Genomic DNA, 17,636 nt, shown 5'->3' on the forward strand with positions numbered 1-17,636 from the left:
GCGGGACAGTTTGTGTGTGAGCTATTTGTACAAACACAGACTTTTCAAAACAACTGGGGCAGGGGAGCTAACTTCAAAGGACCACTTAAGCCACTGCTGACTCCATGATTAAGAAAAGTTCAATAAAAACAAAGATGAGAAATCACAGATTCTCATCAGGATCTGGAGGGAGCACCCAGAGAGCAGAGAGCAGCAAAGGCTGATGGGAGCAAACTAGAGGGCTCTGCCCCTCCATGTGATGACAGCGCTCGAGATCACAGGCTTAATGCAAAACAACTGTATATAACTTACATAAACACCTCTGCTTTTGCAACATTTAAAACAAATCTTATTTTCAGTAGCCACACATTCTAAATACCAATTCCACAGCCCTCCCACCAGTTACCATCTTGCCTTTCAATCCCCGCTGTCCCCAACTCTGCTCTTAAACCATGCGCCAAACTCATTTCCTCCAAAACGCCTTTCTTCATCCCACTCGACGCTGCTTACATTGTTCAGTGATGGGGAAAAGGAAACACGCCAGACTGAAGTCTGGGTTGCAAACCTTCCAGCACCTACTATGTAAGAAGCACCGTGCTGGCTGGGCATCCTGTTACTGACGAATGCAGACCTCGCTTTCTCTTCAAAGCGTTTTGGGTATGTTTTGGGGGGGAGGGTGCTCCCGGTGGGGCAGAGACTAGTGACTCTGAGTCTTCTCCTCTCTCCAACCCCATCAGCCGCCCCAAAAGCACTCCCTACAAAGTTCTTTTCCATAAAGAGGAGTAAAGATGGCCAGGCATTCACCTGTCTGTTCCTCAGGCATTCACCTGTCTGTCTTCCAAAAATCCTGTAATTTCTTACAGAATTACATGCCTGACGTGGAAAATCAACAACTACCTGGGTCAGCCTCGGGATGCTCCTGGCTCTCCGGCCGACAATACTTCCCGAACGCCTCTTCCTTAGGGATGTCGGGGTAGAGATAGACCAGCGGAGACACTAGGATATTGGTGGCATCCATGATCTTATAGCCCATGATGATTTCCGCGAATGACATGTTATTCAGCTGCTGCTTGGTATATGGTTCCACCGACTGGATCTGGGTCTTACCTGTCATGGGATATAGGAAGGGAAGATAATGGAAATGACCTCAGAGAAAACTACTTCATTTATTTTTCCTTGACAGGAAAAGACATGCCAACTTAGCACTTGAGACCCTGGATATCCTGCCCAGTCACCTGGCACAGTGGATATGTTCAGCTGGCTTCTGGAGAGGCTATCCAGCTGGGTCACAGGTAATATACACTTGAATAAATACTTGCATAAGCTATAGTAACAGGATAGGTAAGAAAAGAGATGAAGAATAAAATTTAAATTGCAAATTCCTAGGCAAATATCAGCCCCTCCAGCAAGCAACACAAAATTGGCAAACCAATCCTTCAGCTGGAAGAACTTAGAGAAAAGAAGCCACTCAAGTTGTGTTTTGCCAAGTCTGAGGCAGGGAATGCGAGGTCATCTCTGCCCACTAGGGGGCAGTGGTTGCTTGAAACTAGCAGCAGCGCCAAGAGCAGCAGCAGCTGCCACCAACAGGGGTGGGTGGGTGAGAGTCAAGCTTACCGCTGATGTCCTTCTCCACCCAAGTGAAGGTGACGCCTCCTTCTTTGCTGCTTTCACTGAATCTTAGCAGGAAGGTGCCTGGGGGCTTGGTGCTCAAGATGGCCCTCTCCCGTTCCTTACTGATAAAGCCCATTATGTACCTGGAGCCAAAAAGGAGCAACAAGAAGGTTTGGGTTGAAGGGATCTCCCCAGCCACTGGCCTGCTGAGACAGCAGGTAACTTGTTACACCTGTGTCCTCTGCCAAACACAAGAGTGGCAACCTACCCTTCATTCCAAAGGGCCAGGATGTACTTTTTCACAAGGTCAATGATATTGTCCAACCAGACCCAGAAGGAGAAGCCCTTGCCAGCCATGTTTTCCTGGAGAAGAGAATAACGGGAAAGCCAAGTCTACCACCATCCCAGCTTTTTTCTTCCTAGGGGCACAGTGCTGTCAACATCCTCAGGCCTAGCTACGCTCAGGCAGGTCCTCCTGGCTGCTGGACCGAGTCTTGGGCCTTTGGGCCCAGTGTCTGGACCTACCCGCCCACACCTATTCCCAAGAGGCTGTGGCAAGGCATTAACAAGATTGCTTACTTTGCAAAATTTAGCCCACGTGATCTGACACCCTGAATAGTTCACACCCGGTCCTGAAGGAAAAAAAAGAATAAAGCAGTATAATTTTCAGCTTTGAATCAAGATCTTACTTCTTAACACAGAACACACACTCATACACATTTGTCCCCCAATGGGCCTTGAAACCACCGGTTTTCATGTATTTGAAGGTTGCCACCACTGTGCATAAATATGTGTGTGTACGCATGTGCACACACACCCAAGCCCTTCATTTGACCCCCCTCCCTGAGTTGTTGTTTCGTCTAGCAGAGGTGGTGGATGATATATCAAGTTCCCCTGCCCTTCCTAGCCATGTGTGGTGGCCCGGGGACCAGGAGCACACACTAATAAGTGGACAGCTGGTGTTACAGGGTCACACATTTAGTGGCAGCACGGGATGAAGCTACTTATAGTCCAGGTAGCACATAAATATCCTACTACATCTTTTTCTAGGGGAAAAAATTACAAACCAACCTACAGTTTATTGAAGAAATGGACAGGAATGTCAAGCCTATGGCTCCGCCATCTAACAGGCACTTAAAATATCTTCCTGAGATTAGACAAAATCTGGGAGGGGGAGGGAGACAACCACCAAGAGAAAAGAAATCTGCCTCCCACCTCATCAGAATGATCACTAGGAGGCAAACTTTCTCTGCACCTAACTGCCTGCTCCCCGCTGTGGGAGCACACAGTTTCTGGCCCCGGCATAGGGCCTCGCTTAGTGAATTTTCCTGAATGAATGGCCAGATTCCGTTTCTGAGGAGGGCAGAAGGGACAACAGGTAAAATGCTGACCTAGGAGTTTCTCTGCCAGCGTAGTCAACTGCTCGATGCTCAGCCCTCGCTTCGTGGTGGAGGAGAACTGCCAGCTCAGCACCTCGGCCACTTGATCCCAGGTTCCAATTGGGGGCTTGGTGAAGAAGTTCACATTCTATTGAAAATAATACATTTGCTCATGCAGATGAAAGGGCGGTGCCTGATGACCTGCACGAGGCACCATCACAACTTCTGGGCAGTGAGGAGTCAGAAGAGAAGGCGGGTTTCCTTCCAGAGGATGGGGGCACTCACCTTGGGGTTATTGGTCAGCATGTTATACCACAAGATGGACGCCCAGGCATTTGGCATCTGGCAGATGTTGGAGATCACCACGACTGGCAAGGAGTGGGTCTGTGGAGCAAGTGGGAGATGAGGTGGGGAGGCAGAGGGCCCTCGCGGCTTCAGAAGCCTCTTCACCCAGATCTCCCGGGGTTCAGAATAAAAGGTCATGCTGTCAGCCACACCCACTGCCACCTCTCAAGGAGGTGTGACTGAGTTGGCTCAACAACCCAGAGTGGGAAGAGTGCTGAACACAGGCCATAGGACTCGGGCTGCAGTCTGAACATAACCAGAAAGTTGTAAAATCTGACATGCTCAAAGCAGGACTCACGGTCCACACATTCCCACGTATAAAACCTGGAAGGCATGCTCCAAGAAGTGAAGCTGTATCTGCCCATTTAACAAACAGGTTCCAGAAATCAAAGACTAGGAATCCTGCTTTTTCTCTTCAAGATCAAGAAAATTGGGAAAAGAGAATGTAAAGGCCATGATTTTCTGTATACTAAAAACACTGACTGTTTAAAGACTGTTTTTCCCCAACTTTAGAAAGTTAACTGCCATCAATCTCTAAATACTGCTTTTCATGTCAAGTTTGCTGAAAGCTGAATATATACATGTATCTTCTAAGCATTCAAGCAAGACTTTACTCTCAGATGGGATTATTAATGCTTTTTTGGAGGAAAATAACAAAAGTAAAAACAGGGCTTAACAAAGAGTCATCACTGCATCTTCTGTGATAAAAATCCCATCTAGAAGTTCTTGTCCTGATTCACCCGAGTGTCCCCATTCTGCGGCAGAACTCACCTCTAGGTCAATCTTGAGGCCTTGGTGATACACCTCAGTCTCAAAGGTGATCAGGTGCAGCTCCTCAGTCACAATCAGGGAGGCCTACAACAACGACAAGAACAGTCGGTACTAACAGCCACAGTGGAGGACAGGACATGCCACAGCCTCACTGCATGAAAAAGGGGAATCCACCAGGTGGCCACAGACAAACTGCCAGGGACACAGCTCTGAGCATATGCTCTCTTCAGCACTAAGACTCTCCAAGGCTCTGTTCCTCAACCTGATCTTTTACTGGGTGTATTATACAACATTACACAGATCCAACAGGTTATTTACAAATGGGTGAAGCACAGTGGATGACAAGACAACGAACACCTGTCTACCCACCACCCAGTTTAAGGAAAAGACCATGACCGCTGAGATTCTCTGGGTGTCCTCCCCAGTCCCGTCTCCATCCCTTTTCCCTCTGATGTAACTGCTACTTTACCTTTTGGGTTTATCGTTTCCTAGCTTTTCTTTACAGTTTTACCATAGTTATACCTAAACAATGTACACAGTGTTTAGTTTGAGGAGTCTGTGAACCTTACGCATAGGGAATCACACCCTAAGCACCCTTAGTGAGTCACCTCTCGCAGCCAAGTGGTGATGCGCTTCATTTCACAGCTGTATAGTATTCCAGCATATGACTACACCACAAATCATTTACCCATCCTAGTGTTGATGGGTATTTATGTGAGTTGTACTGAGGGCTTATGACCAGGCTGCTGTGACACTTTGTACACTGGTACATATGTGCAAAGGTTTCTCTACTGTTAAATCCTGGGAGTGGCACTGCTGGTTTATAAAAGTATGTTCATTTTTATAATGCCAAATTGTCTTCCAAAGCAACTCTAACAATTTGTACTCCTACCAGCAGTATAGCAACCTCGTTTTGAACAAGAGCTACCAATGAATTCTAAGAAACAAAATTCCAATTCATGTTTAGAATACTCTTTTTCTGATTAAAAAAGTAATACATGTTCAGTTTAAAATACAAATATTACAGAAGCAGCATAGAGTAGCCTCAGATACTAACAGCAGCACAAATACATAGGCACTGTTTGGTGTATATTCCTCCAGATTTTTTCAGTGCATATGTGAACATGCAAAAAACAGCATAATGTATTTTTAAAACAAATATACTAATATACTGCTCAGATTATTTTGCATCTTGCTTTTTCTAAACAAACATGCCGCATACATTTCTCTATATCATTGCATAATCTTTACTGTCAAGCATTAGAAATTCAATTTTTTTTTTTTTTTTTTTTTTTTAAGGCCTGCTACATTTTAGAGAAGAGGGAAGAATGGTTCGGGGGACAAATATCAGAAAAAGAACAGGGTGTCACAATTTTCTCTCTTTTTTTTTAAATTAAAAACTAGTTTTTGGTCACATTTACCTTTTTCCTATCTTTTTTTTTTTTTAAGTTTATTCTTGACACTAAGAATCCAATAATCTAAATCAATGGAAGGCAGAAAAGAAATAAAGGGGATAAAGAACAAAATAGGTTTTTCTTTTTTAAAATGTTTAGGTCAGATTTGTTACAACCTTCTATCCCACCTCAGTGAGAAAAAGAAGTCACCAAAGGAGCCAAACAGCATCAGCTGGCAGAAGCTGGAAGAGGAATTGGGAAAGCCCCAGGCCACGTGGCAGGCTTCTTTTCTACTAAATGGGTGTGGGTAAGGCAACAAGGGACTTTCCACTCCTACTTAATGTAAGCTTACTCCCGGGACAACCAAGGAAATGCTCCAAGCCAGAGAACTCACGGCAGATGTGACTTCCAACCATGTCATTTTGGCCCCCAGTGAATGACTACAGCTGAAATGGCAGGTCGATGTCTCTAATTCTGGGCAATAAGAAGACCCTTTTCCTCTCCCCATCAAAGAAAATCCTCCTAGTTGGCTTTCATCCCCAACAAAACTTACATCACAATTGGCTCGGCCTCCGTTACCACATCTTTGCTCTCTCAGGGTCTGCAAGAAAAGCAAACGGCACCTATGTCACTTGAGGCTGTCCCCCACTCAGTCCTCTACCAGCCCTTGGAGAAGGGGAGTCCGGGCTCCTCCCACATACCAAGTGTTTGAATTCTGCAGAAAGGCTGCCGTTGTTGGATTCTTCCATGTTCATCACTTTTGTGTTTGTGCCCAGAATGTTGAATTTCCGGGATCTGAATCATAGGAGAAAAACCAGCCACAAAAGGTGACTGAGTGGCCAGAGAACAAAGTTAGACTAAATAGAAGAAAAGGAAGCCTCTAGGCTGAACTCACCCTCTGAGAGCTGCAACGTCCCCGGAGTCTCTGTTAAGAACACAAACTGGTGTTAATAAAACAGGCCCTGTGTTTCTTCAAAAAAAATCTACTTTGAATACCTGTAATTTACTGTGATGGAAAAACTGTTGCGCTCCTGGGAATTTCTATAACCTCTTCAATTACATTTTATATGTGAAATATAAGAATCCTGTACACGCTTAAGTAGTAGACACTAGTAGACAAAGCTGGTTGTCGGCCCCAACACCTACTGCCCCCTTCCCAACAGAACCTTGATTCTGCTCAGGTATCCTTCCCATCCCCGCCTCCAGGGGACCCGGATCGTTAAGTCTGTCCAAACACAGCATGCCCACAGTGCAGTGGTCCCGGGGAGTGAGGACCTGACCTACATTGTCTCAGTCAGACTGGGAAGGAATTGTATCTCAGGCTGGATTTACATTCCATCGCTGAACATGAACAAGGAAGCATGTGGCCTACAAGCAACCATGTTGCAATCCAGAAGGAAGACTTAGAATGCAAGTGATGAGAAGAGATGGAAGATTCTGGGTCCTCGATGCCATCAATGAGTCACTGATCTCACCGTCAGGAACCTGCCCTAACTGCATTTCCAGTAATTCCAGGTTGCAAATTTCCTTGTTATTTAAGCCACACTGGATTTTCTGTAAAGGTTTACTGTTACCTGCAACTCAGAGCGTCCCATTTGACATAGCTGGAAATACTCTTTCCTCTTAACTCTTTCCTCTTAATACTCTTAACTCTTTGTTTTTGATGATATAGTCTTTTATATAGTCACATTTCTGTCTTTTCCTTTTTTTTATTATTTTATACTGTTTTAAAAGACCTTTGCTATATATTCGCTTACAATTTCAGAATTAATAACAGCTACTATTTAATAAACAGTGCATTCCAAGTGGGATTACAGATTTAAATCTTCCAGAAGATATATTTCCATATATTACATTTTAGAACTTAAGAGTCTTCATAGGCAAATCTCCCTATGTCTAACTTATTTCTTTTTTAAAAACATTCTTTTTGGCATTATAGCTTTGATCGATAATTGATGAACTGTACTATTTTAAACGTACAATTTGATACAGATATATATAATATACACTTGTGAAATCATCAGCCCAATCAAGATAATAAACATAGCTACCATTTCAAAAGTTTCCCCATGCTCATTTGCAATCCATTCCCTAATCTGACACTCCACCCCACCCCTGTCCCCAAGCAATCACTGATATGCTTTCAGTCACTATAGATTCATTTGCATTTCTAGAATTTTACATAAATGGAAACATAGCCTATATACTCTTTTTTTTCCCTTGGTCTGGCTTCTTTCACTCAGTGTAATTAGAGATTTATTCATGTGTTGCAGCTATCAATAGTGCATTTCTTTTTGTTGGTGAGTAACATTACATTCTATAGATATACCACAAATTGTTTATTCATTCATCTGTTAATGGACATTCATTGATGAATGTCCAACCCTTTGTGCAGACATATGCTTTCATTACTCTTGGGTTAGTACCTAGGAATGGAAAGGTTGGGTCATAGGGTAAGTGCTTGTTCAAATTTTTAGGAAACTGCCAAAATGTTTTCCCAAGTGGTTCTACCATTTTGTCATTTTACCACCATTACATTATACATTCAGCTATGCTTTTAAGATACTTTTGTTTAAAACATGTAAATACATCTGGTATTTATTCTGATGGACAGTAAAAAGTAAAACTCTAACTTCTCACTCTAATCCCCTCAATTCCAAGGTGGGCCCAAACCACTTACTAAATAATCCATCCTTTCCTCACTGGTTCGAGATATCATTTAAAATATATACTAATTCTTTATATAAACCTGAAGTCTATTTCTGGATTTAGGATTTTGTTTCATCAATCAGTTTATTCCTGACCCAGTAACATATTCATTTGGTAAATGAAACTTTGTGATACATTTTAGTATGTGGCAGCGGCAGCTTCTCATACCACCCCCCAATATTTTTATTTATTTATTTTTTTAATTTATTGGAGTGACAATTGTTAGTAAAATTACATAGATTTCAGGTGTACAATTTTGCATTACATCATTTATAAATCCCATTGTGTGTTCACCACCCGGAGTCAGTTCTTCTTCCATCACCATATATTTGATCCCCCTTACCCTCATCTCCCACCCCCGACCCTTTTATTTACTTTTTAAAAAATGTTTTTGAAAGTAGAAAGGTGGTTGTTAGGGGCTGAAGGTAAAGGAAATGGGGATTTATTGTTCAGTGGATATAGTTCTGATTTTGCAAAATGAAAAAGTTCTGGAGTTCTGTTATACAATACTGTGAAAACACTCAACACTACTGAACTGTATCCTTAAAAATGGTTAAGATGGTAACTTTCATGTTAAAATTTTTTTACCATAATTAAAAATAAATAAATCCTTTTTAAAAAAATCTATCTTTGCTTATTTTTTTTTCATCTAAGATACAACTTGAAAGTCAGGAGCTTTAAAAAAATCTCATAGGAAAAATTCTATTGGGGCGGCCTGGTGGCTCAGGCGGTTAGAGCGCCGTGCTTCCAATGCCAAAGGACCCAGTTAGATTCCCACAAGGGCCAGTGAGCTGCGCCCTCTATAGCTAAAATTGTGAACAACGGCTCTCCCTGGAGCTGGGCTGCCGTGAACAATCAGAGGTGGATGTGAGCTGTGAGCGGTATACCATGGGCTGCTGTGTGCTGATGTGTGCTACCGTGAGCGCCTGGCAGCAGGTGTGAGTGGCCGGCAGCCATCGTGAGCGGCTGGCAGCCGACAAGAGCTGCCATGAGCTGCTGTGAGCGGCCGACCAACAACCTGCGTCTGACGGCCTCAGCCAGGTGAAGCGCAAGGCTCATAATACCAGCGTGGGCCAGGAGCTGTGCCCTACAACTAGACTGAGAAATAATGGCTTAAAAACTCGGGGTGTGGGAGGGTGGTGGGGTGGGGAGTCGGAGGCAAAAAAAAAAAAAATTCTATTTGCATTTTGGTTGGTGCTATATTAACTGGGAAGAATCAACATCTTTATAATAAAAGTCTGCAATCCAGGAATATGATTTGTCTCATCACTTTTTACAGTATCTCTTCCTCACTAAAATATCATAGTTTCCTTCAAATAGGTCTTTAACATTTCTGTTAAGTAGATCACAATATATTTTTACTTTTGCTGTTTATTGTGAGATAATTTTTCAATTATCATTTCTCACTGGTTAATGCTAATATATGAATGAAGTTATTAATTTTTGCCTACTTATTTACTTATTAAACCTACCACCTTCCTCAAGTCCCTTATTTCATTAGTAATTATTTCCAATTTCATTAGTAATTATTTCCAGTTCATTCTGATGAAATTTCCAGATAATTATATTACCTAAAAATAAGAATACATTTTCTCTTTTCAAATCTCTTCAAAGGGTATGTGCATTTTACTTTTTGAAAGGTATTGTCAAATTTTGAAAAGTATTGCATCGTGGTGAAGTGTGGAACAATACAAAAAATCCATTTTCCCCATATATTCTCAGTTTTATATAATATGCATAAATTACATTTACAAGTAAAAAAAATAAAGAAAAGGAGGGCTCAAGGTCACAATAGCAATCGCAACTCAAATCTGTACCATTAGCTTTGTGGTTTTGTTCAAGCACATAAATGACAGTGCACTGCAAGTCTTTTGAAAACTTTTGTTCAAAACGAAGATTTCTGACTAGAGATAAAGTCTCTAAGTTCACATGCTGTCTGTCACAGTTCTCATTTCTCTCTCTCATTTTAAAAAAAAAAAAAAGAGCTAAGATAAGGAGTACTTACTTGTCAATGCATACTTTAATTTTAAGCTGATAATTTAACTCGGGGAATTTGACCAGCAATCTATTTCAAAAAAAAAAAAAAGTTTCTGAGCAAAGGAAAAACAATCCAGTTTTTTTTAAAGTCAGTAGGCTCCCCCAGAAACCTCTAGCTGAAGAAATATAAAATTCATAGTCTTCATTTCTAAGAGGTGAATAAATCACAATCCCAAATTCCTCTTCCTGTGCTGTCTTTGATCTTATTAAGCATCACTCCTTTAGACCAACGTACTGAAAAAAAGTCTAAGAACTAAGAACTTGGACAAAGTTGTAAGAGATTCACCAAAGGATAATAAAAGCCATTTCATGAAAAATATTACAGGAATATGTACTCCGCAGCTGGTATTCTTTCTATTAAACCTGAAACCCAACACCACACCAAGTTTCTGAAGAGGGAAATTTCACTGCGGAAGGGCAAACCCCAGCCTACCTGTCTGACTTGACTGTGAAAGTAACACTCCACCCTGCAGGCCCACCACCCACCTGCTCTGTGGCCCCTTTGCTTCTGTATCACTAAGGCTTGCGCTTTTCCTTAAAATCATCAGGGAAAAGTAGGCTCAAAGAACAGAAAATAACCAGCATTATTTTGCCCCTTTTGCGGGGCAGAAGGAGACACTGTAGTCTAAGACTGTAGGCCTGGGATCATAGGAATATGATGACCTCTCTATAGCTTTTGACAGAAGAATCAAAGAGCAAGTTGATATGCCAACAAATTCCACATCCACCACAGTACCGCCTGTGAAGAACCACCCTCGCCACCAACTCTGCTCTCGTTCTCAGAACATCCTTCCATAACACATCTACCCAAAGTGGAAGTGCCATGGCCCACCTGACTTTAGTGGTAAACTGGACACCCGTCTTGATGACTAATGGCCGGTCGGGATGCATGGGCATGCAGGGCTGCCGCTCAACCACAAAAGCACTGAAAGGGAAAGAGAAGGACAGCAGTTCACACAGCACGCAGTGGACCAGTCTCTGTCCTGTGCCTCTAAAGAGAGCCAATCTCTCGTTTAAGGACATGATTTTTGAGGGGGTGGGGGGGTAATGAGGGAAAGGGACAAGGATTCTAAGTTACCTTTTCATTAAGTTTCTAAATAGCTCCACGATTCTCTCCTCCAGCATTGGCCGGTGCTGTACAATGGGGTCCCCTTTGTAGGAAACTTTTTGCTGCAACTCCTCCAGTTTCTTAATTTGTTGGCGGGTCTGAAGTTGAGATTCTGCTAATGAGGTTATCCTGCCAATAAAATAAGAAAGTTACCGTTTAGTTACCTAAGGGAGTGTACATGGGTAAACTGGAGAAGAGAGGATACCATCGATATAAACACACTAAAATAAGAAAGGGGAACTTTTTTATTGTGGTAAAATACACATAACATGAAATTTACCATTTGTAAGTGTACAATTCAGCGGCATTAAATAAGAAAAGGGGAATTTATTTTGCATTTATTGAGAAAAAGGGGAATTTATTTTGCCTTTTTAAAATAGTCCCTTCCTAAAATTTTACATTTCAAAGAGGGAGCTAGGCACAGAAGTATTAAAACCTACACCACGAGGAGGTATTAACGGAGTTATTGCAAAGCGACGAGTATTAGAACCCAGATACAGAGAACAAGAAACAGGGAATTTGGCATTCACTTTCTTCATCTTAACTTATCCTTGTACCAAAATGTGGGGACCAGGGAAACAGGAAATTAGACAACCCAAGAAGATGGGTTTGAACTAGCTCTGCCACTCACTACCTGTGCAACCTTGGCCAGGTCCCTTCACCATCGCAGGCTGTAATGTCCCCTTGCATGAGAGAAGGGGTTGAAATGCATGACCCCCATGAGCCCTTTCCACGTCAATCTTCAATGGATTAAAGGGTATGACATTATGTTTCAAAACATTGATAACACAACATATAGAAAAGGTGGACAGGGAGACAAAGGCTGACGAAGCCTGTCCCCAAGAATAGAGAATATTGGTCTCTCCTTGATGTTCTACCATTAGTTTAGTAAAGATTAAAAGACCTCTAAATGAGAATGTGAAAGACGTGGGGCAGTGAAGGGGTGGTGGTCCTTGATCAGAAAGCATTTAAAACTGCTTTCAGTAAATTAACAAAACTCAGCCTTCATAAGGATATGAACAAACAGGCCTTCTCATGTAGAGTTGCCCTAAATTTCCAATTTCATGCTCTGTGTATCTCATTTCCCCTTCATGTAAGGTTTCTTCTAGTTTATTTAAGCTGGTGCAGCACATTCATTATTGGGCCTTGTACATCAAGGATGCTTAAAAATATCTGTTTGATGAATGAGTGTAAAAGAACAGATTACAGAGGGTGGCCGGATGGCTCAGTTGGTTAGAGAGCGAGCTCTCAACAACAAGGTTGCCAGTTCAATTCCCGCATGGGAGGGTGGGCTGCGCCCCCTGCAACTAAGATTGAAAACGGCGACTGGACTTAGAGCTGAGCTGTACCCTCCACAACTAGATTGAAGGACGAGTTGGAGCTGATGGGCCCTGGAGAAACACACTGTTCCTCAATAGTCCCCAATAAAGAAATTTAAAAGGGCTGGCCCGCGGCTCAGGTGATTGGAGCGCAGTGTTCCTAATGCCAAGGTCGCTGGTTCGATTCCCACATGGGCCAGTGAGCATGGGCCAATGAGCTGCGCCACCTACAGCTAAGATTGTGAACAACAGCTCTCCCTAGAACTGGGCTGCCCTGAGCAGCCCGAGGTTGGCATGAACTGCCGTGAACTGCCGTGGGCTGCTGAGTGCTGCCGGGGGGCTGCTGTTTTTTTGCCCTTATAAAGAGCATGTGTCATTTTAGATTATTAAAGTAACTAAAACTTAAAATTTAGTCTATGTGTTAAACAGTTAAACCAAAAGCTTTATTTAAATTAAATAAAACATATTTAAAATATAGTAATATAAATACATTTTTGTTTTAAAAATTGTCCAAATGAAGTAAGAACTTTAAGGCTCAGACTTAATTTGAATAGGCAAAAGTCCCCACCTTTGAGATACAGTACCAACTTTTTGGGCCTGCCAGTTATGACCCTAATTTAGCACAGCTTTCTAGAAGGAAAGGAAAAATTTCTCTTTCATCTTTTACCAGTTTTCTAGACGATCTAGGCAGATGTTGGGAGGGCCTCCAATGCAAGCAATCTGTTGCCGCCTCTTCCAGTCAGCCAGCTCTTCATCCGTGAGAGTTTTCTGCACGTACTCCATAGCTGACAAAAGCCCCGCCAACTCACTCACAATGCTCTGGTTGGAAACCAAAACAAAGTCAGAAAACATTTCCTCAGACCGTCTCTAACCACATGCTGTAGTCGATTCCAGAGAAGGAACTCATTAGAAACCAGACAGGCCACAGGTGAGTGAGACACACAGGGGAAGTTGTTCTTACTCGCCGCATCTGGTCCAGCGCTGTTAGCATCTGTTCTAGCTGCTGCATCTTCTGCCTGGTCACTGACTGGTTGTTTCCATTCAGATCTTGCATGTCTGTGGAGGAAGGAAAAACTCCTTGACCTGAGGGAACACTCCCATCCTTAGTAACCAGGCTCCCTTAAGCAACAGTAGCCCCTAAGACCCCTCCCCACAAAGTCTGAACACAGCGTCAAGACAAGTCCTGAAACTCAAGTTACACAAACTCACTTTCTACAGATTTTAAGGTCTCTAATATTTACTTGCCTCCTTGACTCTTGAGGGTTTTATAGTTGAAATCAAAGTCATCCTGGAGATTCTCTACCACTTTCATTTTCTGTTCTAGATCCTGTTTCAACAAACAAACAAACAAACACAGAGAAGTAGAAAAGACTTCTCTGGGGAAAGGGCAAAGAAAGTTTCCAAGAAGAATTAAAATGAATCCAAAACCTCAGAAAGGATACAGGCAGGACCCACAGGCAACGTCCCCAAGGAGTGGGATATCCTGCCCAAGCCCCGCTTTACCTGTACGCGCTTCCGAACGTCCTGTAGATGCTGCTCCAGCATCTGCTGCTTCTCTGTCACGACGGCAGCTGTGGGGTGGTTGGCCTGGCCCCCTTGCTGCCAAAGAAGGGAGTCAACACACATGTGAATGTGGGAAATATGGGGAGAAAAATACCGCTCCATCCCACCCCACTCCCCTTCCTGTTTGGCCTGAGATGCTGCTGCCATTGTGAGGAGAAGGGAAACAGAGGCAGTGCACCTGCCCCGCGTTGTACCGGGCAGTCCCTCAGCAGCCGGCACTCTCCATGGGCTGGCAGGAAGCTCTCACCGAGTTTTACCTGTGTCCTTGGCCTTTTACCTCTAGGTCACACTACAAACCTCCTCTGTGTATTACACTACATTGGAGACCACAGGTTGAGCTAAGACATGGTCCGTTCCTTCTAAAAGCTCATTCTAGGTAAGTATATAAAAAAAAACTCACAACAATTTATGACAGCAAATTTTGGATGCCTATTTAAATGTATGGAGTATCCAATATATTTCTGTGGAATAATAAAAAAATCATTCTGTCCTGAGGTAAAACACCATATCAGGAGATACTATCTCAGGGGAGAAGGGGAGACTGGTACCTTTAAAAGGTCAAATAGCACATCAAACTTAAAAATGGTAAGTTTTGTCAAAGTAATAGGACATCTTCTGATTAAAAAAGAAAAGGAAGACCAAGGAAAAGCTGAGGTGATGGAGACAGCATGGTCCTGGTATAGGATGGAGATATCAATCAATGGCACAGAACCGAGAGTCTGGGAAAGCCATTATATACCCAGTGTTCCAAGTTAGAAATTCTCAGCTGTTTTTCATTTCGGAGTCAACCAAATCCTTGGCTCTACATTCCATAATCTCTCAAATCTATCTCTGGTGCCACTGGCTCCTTTAAACCCCAACTGTTGATCTTTTTGCTGCTAATTTCTCTCACTTCCAATCTGTTCTCTACACTGATACCGCAAGTCTCCAAAATAGATCTAAATATGCAAGTGTTAGAGGTGACCATTCTCTCCCTCTCCCATGGTCCCTACCCAAGCCCACAGAATACAAAGTTCCCTTCCTTAGAAGTTTTGAGAAGGCAACCTCCACTCCTACTTATTCTCTTCATAAGGGGGTGACTCATCTGATTGGTGAGATTGGGAGAAAGACTCTGCATACATGGCGATCTTCGAGGAACCCAGCACTCAAGCTGGTGCCTCTCTCCTCCCACACTCACCTTCCTGGGGCACATGGGTCAGGAGAGAGGGCCTGGGCTCTAGAAGCAGTGCTAGCGGCCGATCGCTCTGTGTTCAGTGGGTACAAAGCTATTTCTGAAGCTCCATCTGGATGGCTGGGGAAGTGCTGCTCTCCAAACCCAACCTCTCCACCCCAAGAACTAACTCGGGGGGCAGACATCAGAAAGCTCCCACAGTGCCCAACCCAAACCATGCTTTCCAGTCTTGTTTTACCAACAATACCGCTGATATTTTAATGAGTATTCGACTCCCAGGTCTATTTCTCAATTAGGACTGCACTTAAAGGGGGAAAATAGATGTGATTAACGATCACCTCCAGAAACCCACCTCTAATACCTTTGTAAAAACTATTGTCTGCCACAGTTTCCAGGTATAAACGTCTCAGCCCAGCACAGACAGATGTTTCACACAATCTCATAACAACTTAAACCTTCCCTCCCTGTGCTTCAGTCACCTCAAACTACCCATTCTTCCCTGAATACAGCATGTTTTCACACTCTACCTCCCCACACAATGTCCACTCAGACAGGCGTGTGCTTCTGCCTAAGTACACCTGAACTCACTCCCCTTCAAACTCAGCGCAACTGTTTGCTCTCCTGGGAAACTTGGTTCAACTTCCCTACGCCAAACTACTCACATCCTCTCATATGTTTTTCTCACTTTGAGTTTGAGTGTCTGTGTTCCTATAATCCCAACTAGACTGACAGCCCTGGTAGCAGAGGGATCACCTCTATTTGTCTTCCTATCTCTTGGTGCTTTACTGATAAAAGACACTTAAGAATATGCCAGATGATATAAACAGAGAAAATAACAGCGAGGCCTGGGTTGAGGCCTCAAATATACAACTGGTAGCTGTATATCAGGGGCTTCAAACTTTCTCTCCAAGGGCAAGGTGGTAAATCTTTTTGTCGTTGTGGGTCATACAGTCTCTGTCACAAATACTAAGTCCTGCCACTGCAACATGAAAGCCACAGACAGAGCATACATGAATATGTGTGGCTGTGTTCTAAAAAAATTTCATTTATAAAAACAGGCAGCCTGGAAAGCTATAGTAGAGAAATCAAAGCCTGAATACATAAAGATACATAGGGAGACACTGGAATAGTATTTAAAATGGACAAAAACAGAATGAAGTGAATGTCTTCTGAAGGGGGAATGGTTGAATAAATTACAGCAAATCTATACCACAGACCATAATGCAGCAAATAAAGAACATGAGTTAGCTTTACATTACTTGACTTAGAGGGCTTTACATGATATAATGTTAAACAAAAAAACCAAGATGAAGGGAAATAAACCCATTTAAGTAGAGAGAGAGAGAGAGGGAGAGAGAGAGAGAGAGAGAGAGAGAGAGAGAGAGAGAGAGAGAGTGTGTGTGTGTGTGTGTATTTTCTATAGTTTATATGAGCCTGGAGAAAGGTGTGAAGGGATACATACCAGACTATTAATGTTGGCTTCTTGGGAAGAAACAATAAGGAGAGGAACTGACTGAAAATTCAGATTTTTAAAAAACTTTCTCCCTTGTACTTTTCTGCAATGTTTTGATTTGTGCTTAAAAAAGGAAGAATGCATGCTACGCTCAGGAAAAAAAGTTATTTTTCATTGCATAAAATTAAAAAACCCCACACACCCACTTCACACCCACCTGTACCCTAGAGGTCAGTGCACATCCTGATGACCTCATAAGAGCAAGCACATCTTTGTACACAACAAGGAAAGAAAACACATCTCAACAGCACTGTGCTTCTTCCCAGGTCTCACCTGGGCGGCCGTGGCTGCCGTTTGGAGGAGGCGGGACTCTTCCCACAGACACCGGGCTACAATTCGGGCAATCTCCATTGGCTTCTCAAGATACCTGCTCTATAAGTAGGAGAGAAAGAGAATGGAAAGCAGTGGCAGGCTAAGGCAATACGGATGGAACTTTGCTAACTTACAGCTAAATTCTGCATAAATTGAGCATTTCATTTACTCCATGAAACAGAAGAACAAAGGCCTCAGAGGCGGGCTGCAATCAGCGGGAGATGAAGGGGAGATGAGATGAAAGGGGGAAGGCACGGTTGTCTGAGTGTTTGGACAGTGTGTTATCCTGGTCTTATAGGGAGGAGGCCGACAGTCCAGGAGTAGCCAATTATGGCCAAACCTTTAAACATTTAAAAGTGAGAGTCATCTTCCTACGAGGGGACCTGGTTACAATGATGTTATTAACATGTTAATGTGATTAACAT

The 17,636-nt window shown here is 42.9% G+C and overlaps 1 protein-coding gene across 5 annotated transcripts in view; it reads right to left on the reverse strand.

The window, feature by feature from the left end:
• STAT3 (signal transducer and activator of transcription 3) overlaps positions 1 to 17,636 on the reverse strand; it is a 50,831-nt gene that overhangs the window by 3,411 nt on the left and 29,784 nt on the right. For 3 of the 5 annotated variants that reach the window (XM_033089877.1, XM_033089881.1, XM_033089878.1), the window contains exons 4-21: positions 17,173 to 17,271; positions 14,156 to 14,251; positions 13,898 to 13,979; positions 13,614 to 13,708; positions 13,320 to 13,471; positions 11,304 to 11,462; positions 11,058 to 11,150; positions 10,194 to 10,253; positions 6,375 to 6,404; positions 6,181 to 6,274; positions 6,033 to 6,080; positions 4,086 to 4,169; positions 3,255 to 3,353; positions 2,982 to 3,117; positions 2,170 to 2,222; positions 1,859 to 1,953; positions 1,594 to 1,733; positions 874 to 1,086 (exon numbers count right to left, since the gene is read on the reverse strand). In XM_033089877.1, the coding sequence (XP_032945768.1) occupies positions 874 to 1,086; positions 1,594 to 1,733; positions 1,859 to 1,953; positions 2,170 to 2,222; positions 2,982 to 3,117; positions 3,255 to 3,353; positions 4,086 to 4,169; positions 6,033 to 6,080; positions 6,181 to 6,274; positions 6,375 to 6,404; positions 10,194 to 10,253; positions 11,058 to 11,150; positions 11,304 to 11,462; positions 13,320 to 13,471; positions 13,614 to 13,708; positions 13,898 to 13,979; positions 14,156 to 14,251; positions 17,173 to 17,271 (1,828 nt within the window). The remainder of the gene's footprint in view (positions 1 to 873; positions 1,087 to 1,593; positions 1,734 to 1,858; positions 1,954 to 2,169; positions 2,223 to 2,981; positions 3,118 to 3,254; positions 3,354 to 4,085; positions 4,170 to 6,032; positions 6,081 to 6,180; positions 6,275 to 6,374; positions 6,405 to 10,193; positions 10,254 to 11,057; positions 11,151 to 11,303; positions 11,463 to 13,319; positions 13,472 to 13,613; positions 13,709 to 13,897; positions 13,980 to 14,155; positions 14,252 to 17,172; positions 17,272 to 17,636) is intronic. The other 2 variants (XM_033089882.1, XM_033089880.1) reach the window with 1 other exon arrangement.

The sequence above is a fragment of the Rhinolophus ferrumequinum genome, chromosome 21, assembly GCF_004115265.2.
Source record: "Rhinolophus ferrumequinum isolate MPI-CBG mRhiFer1 chromosome 21, mRhiFer1_v1.p, whole genome shotgun sequence".
Lineage (NCBI taxonomy): Eukaryota > Metazoa > Chordata > Mammalia > Chiroptera > Rhinolophidae > Rhinolophus > Rhinolophus ferrumequinum.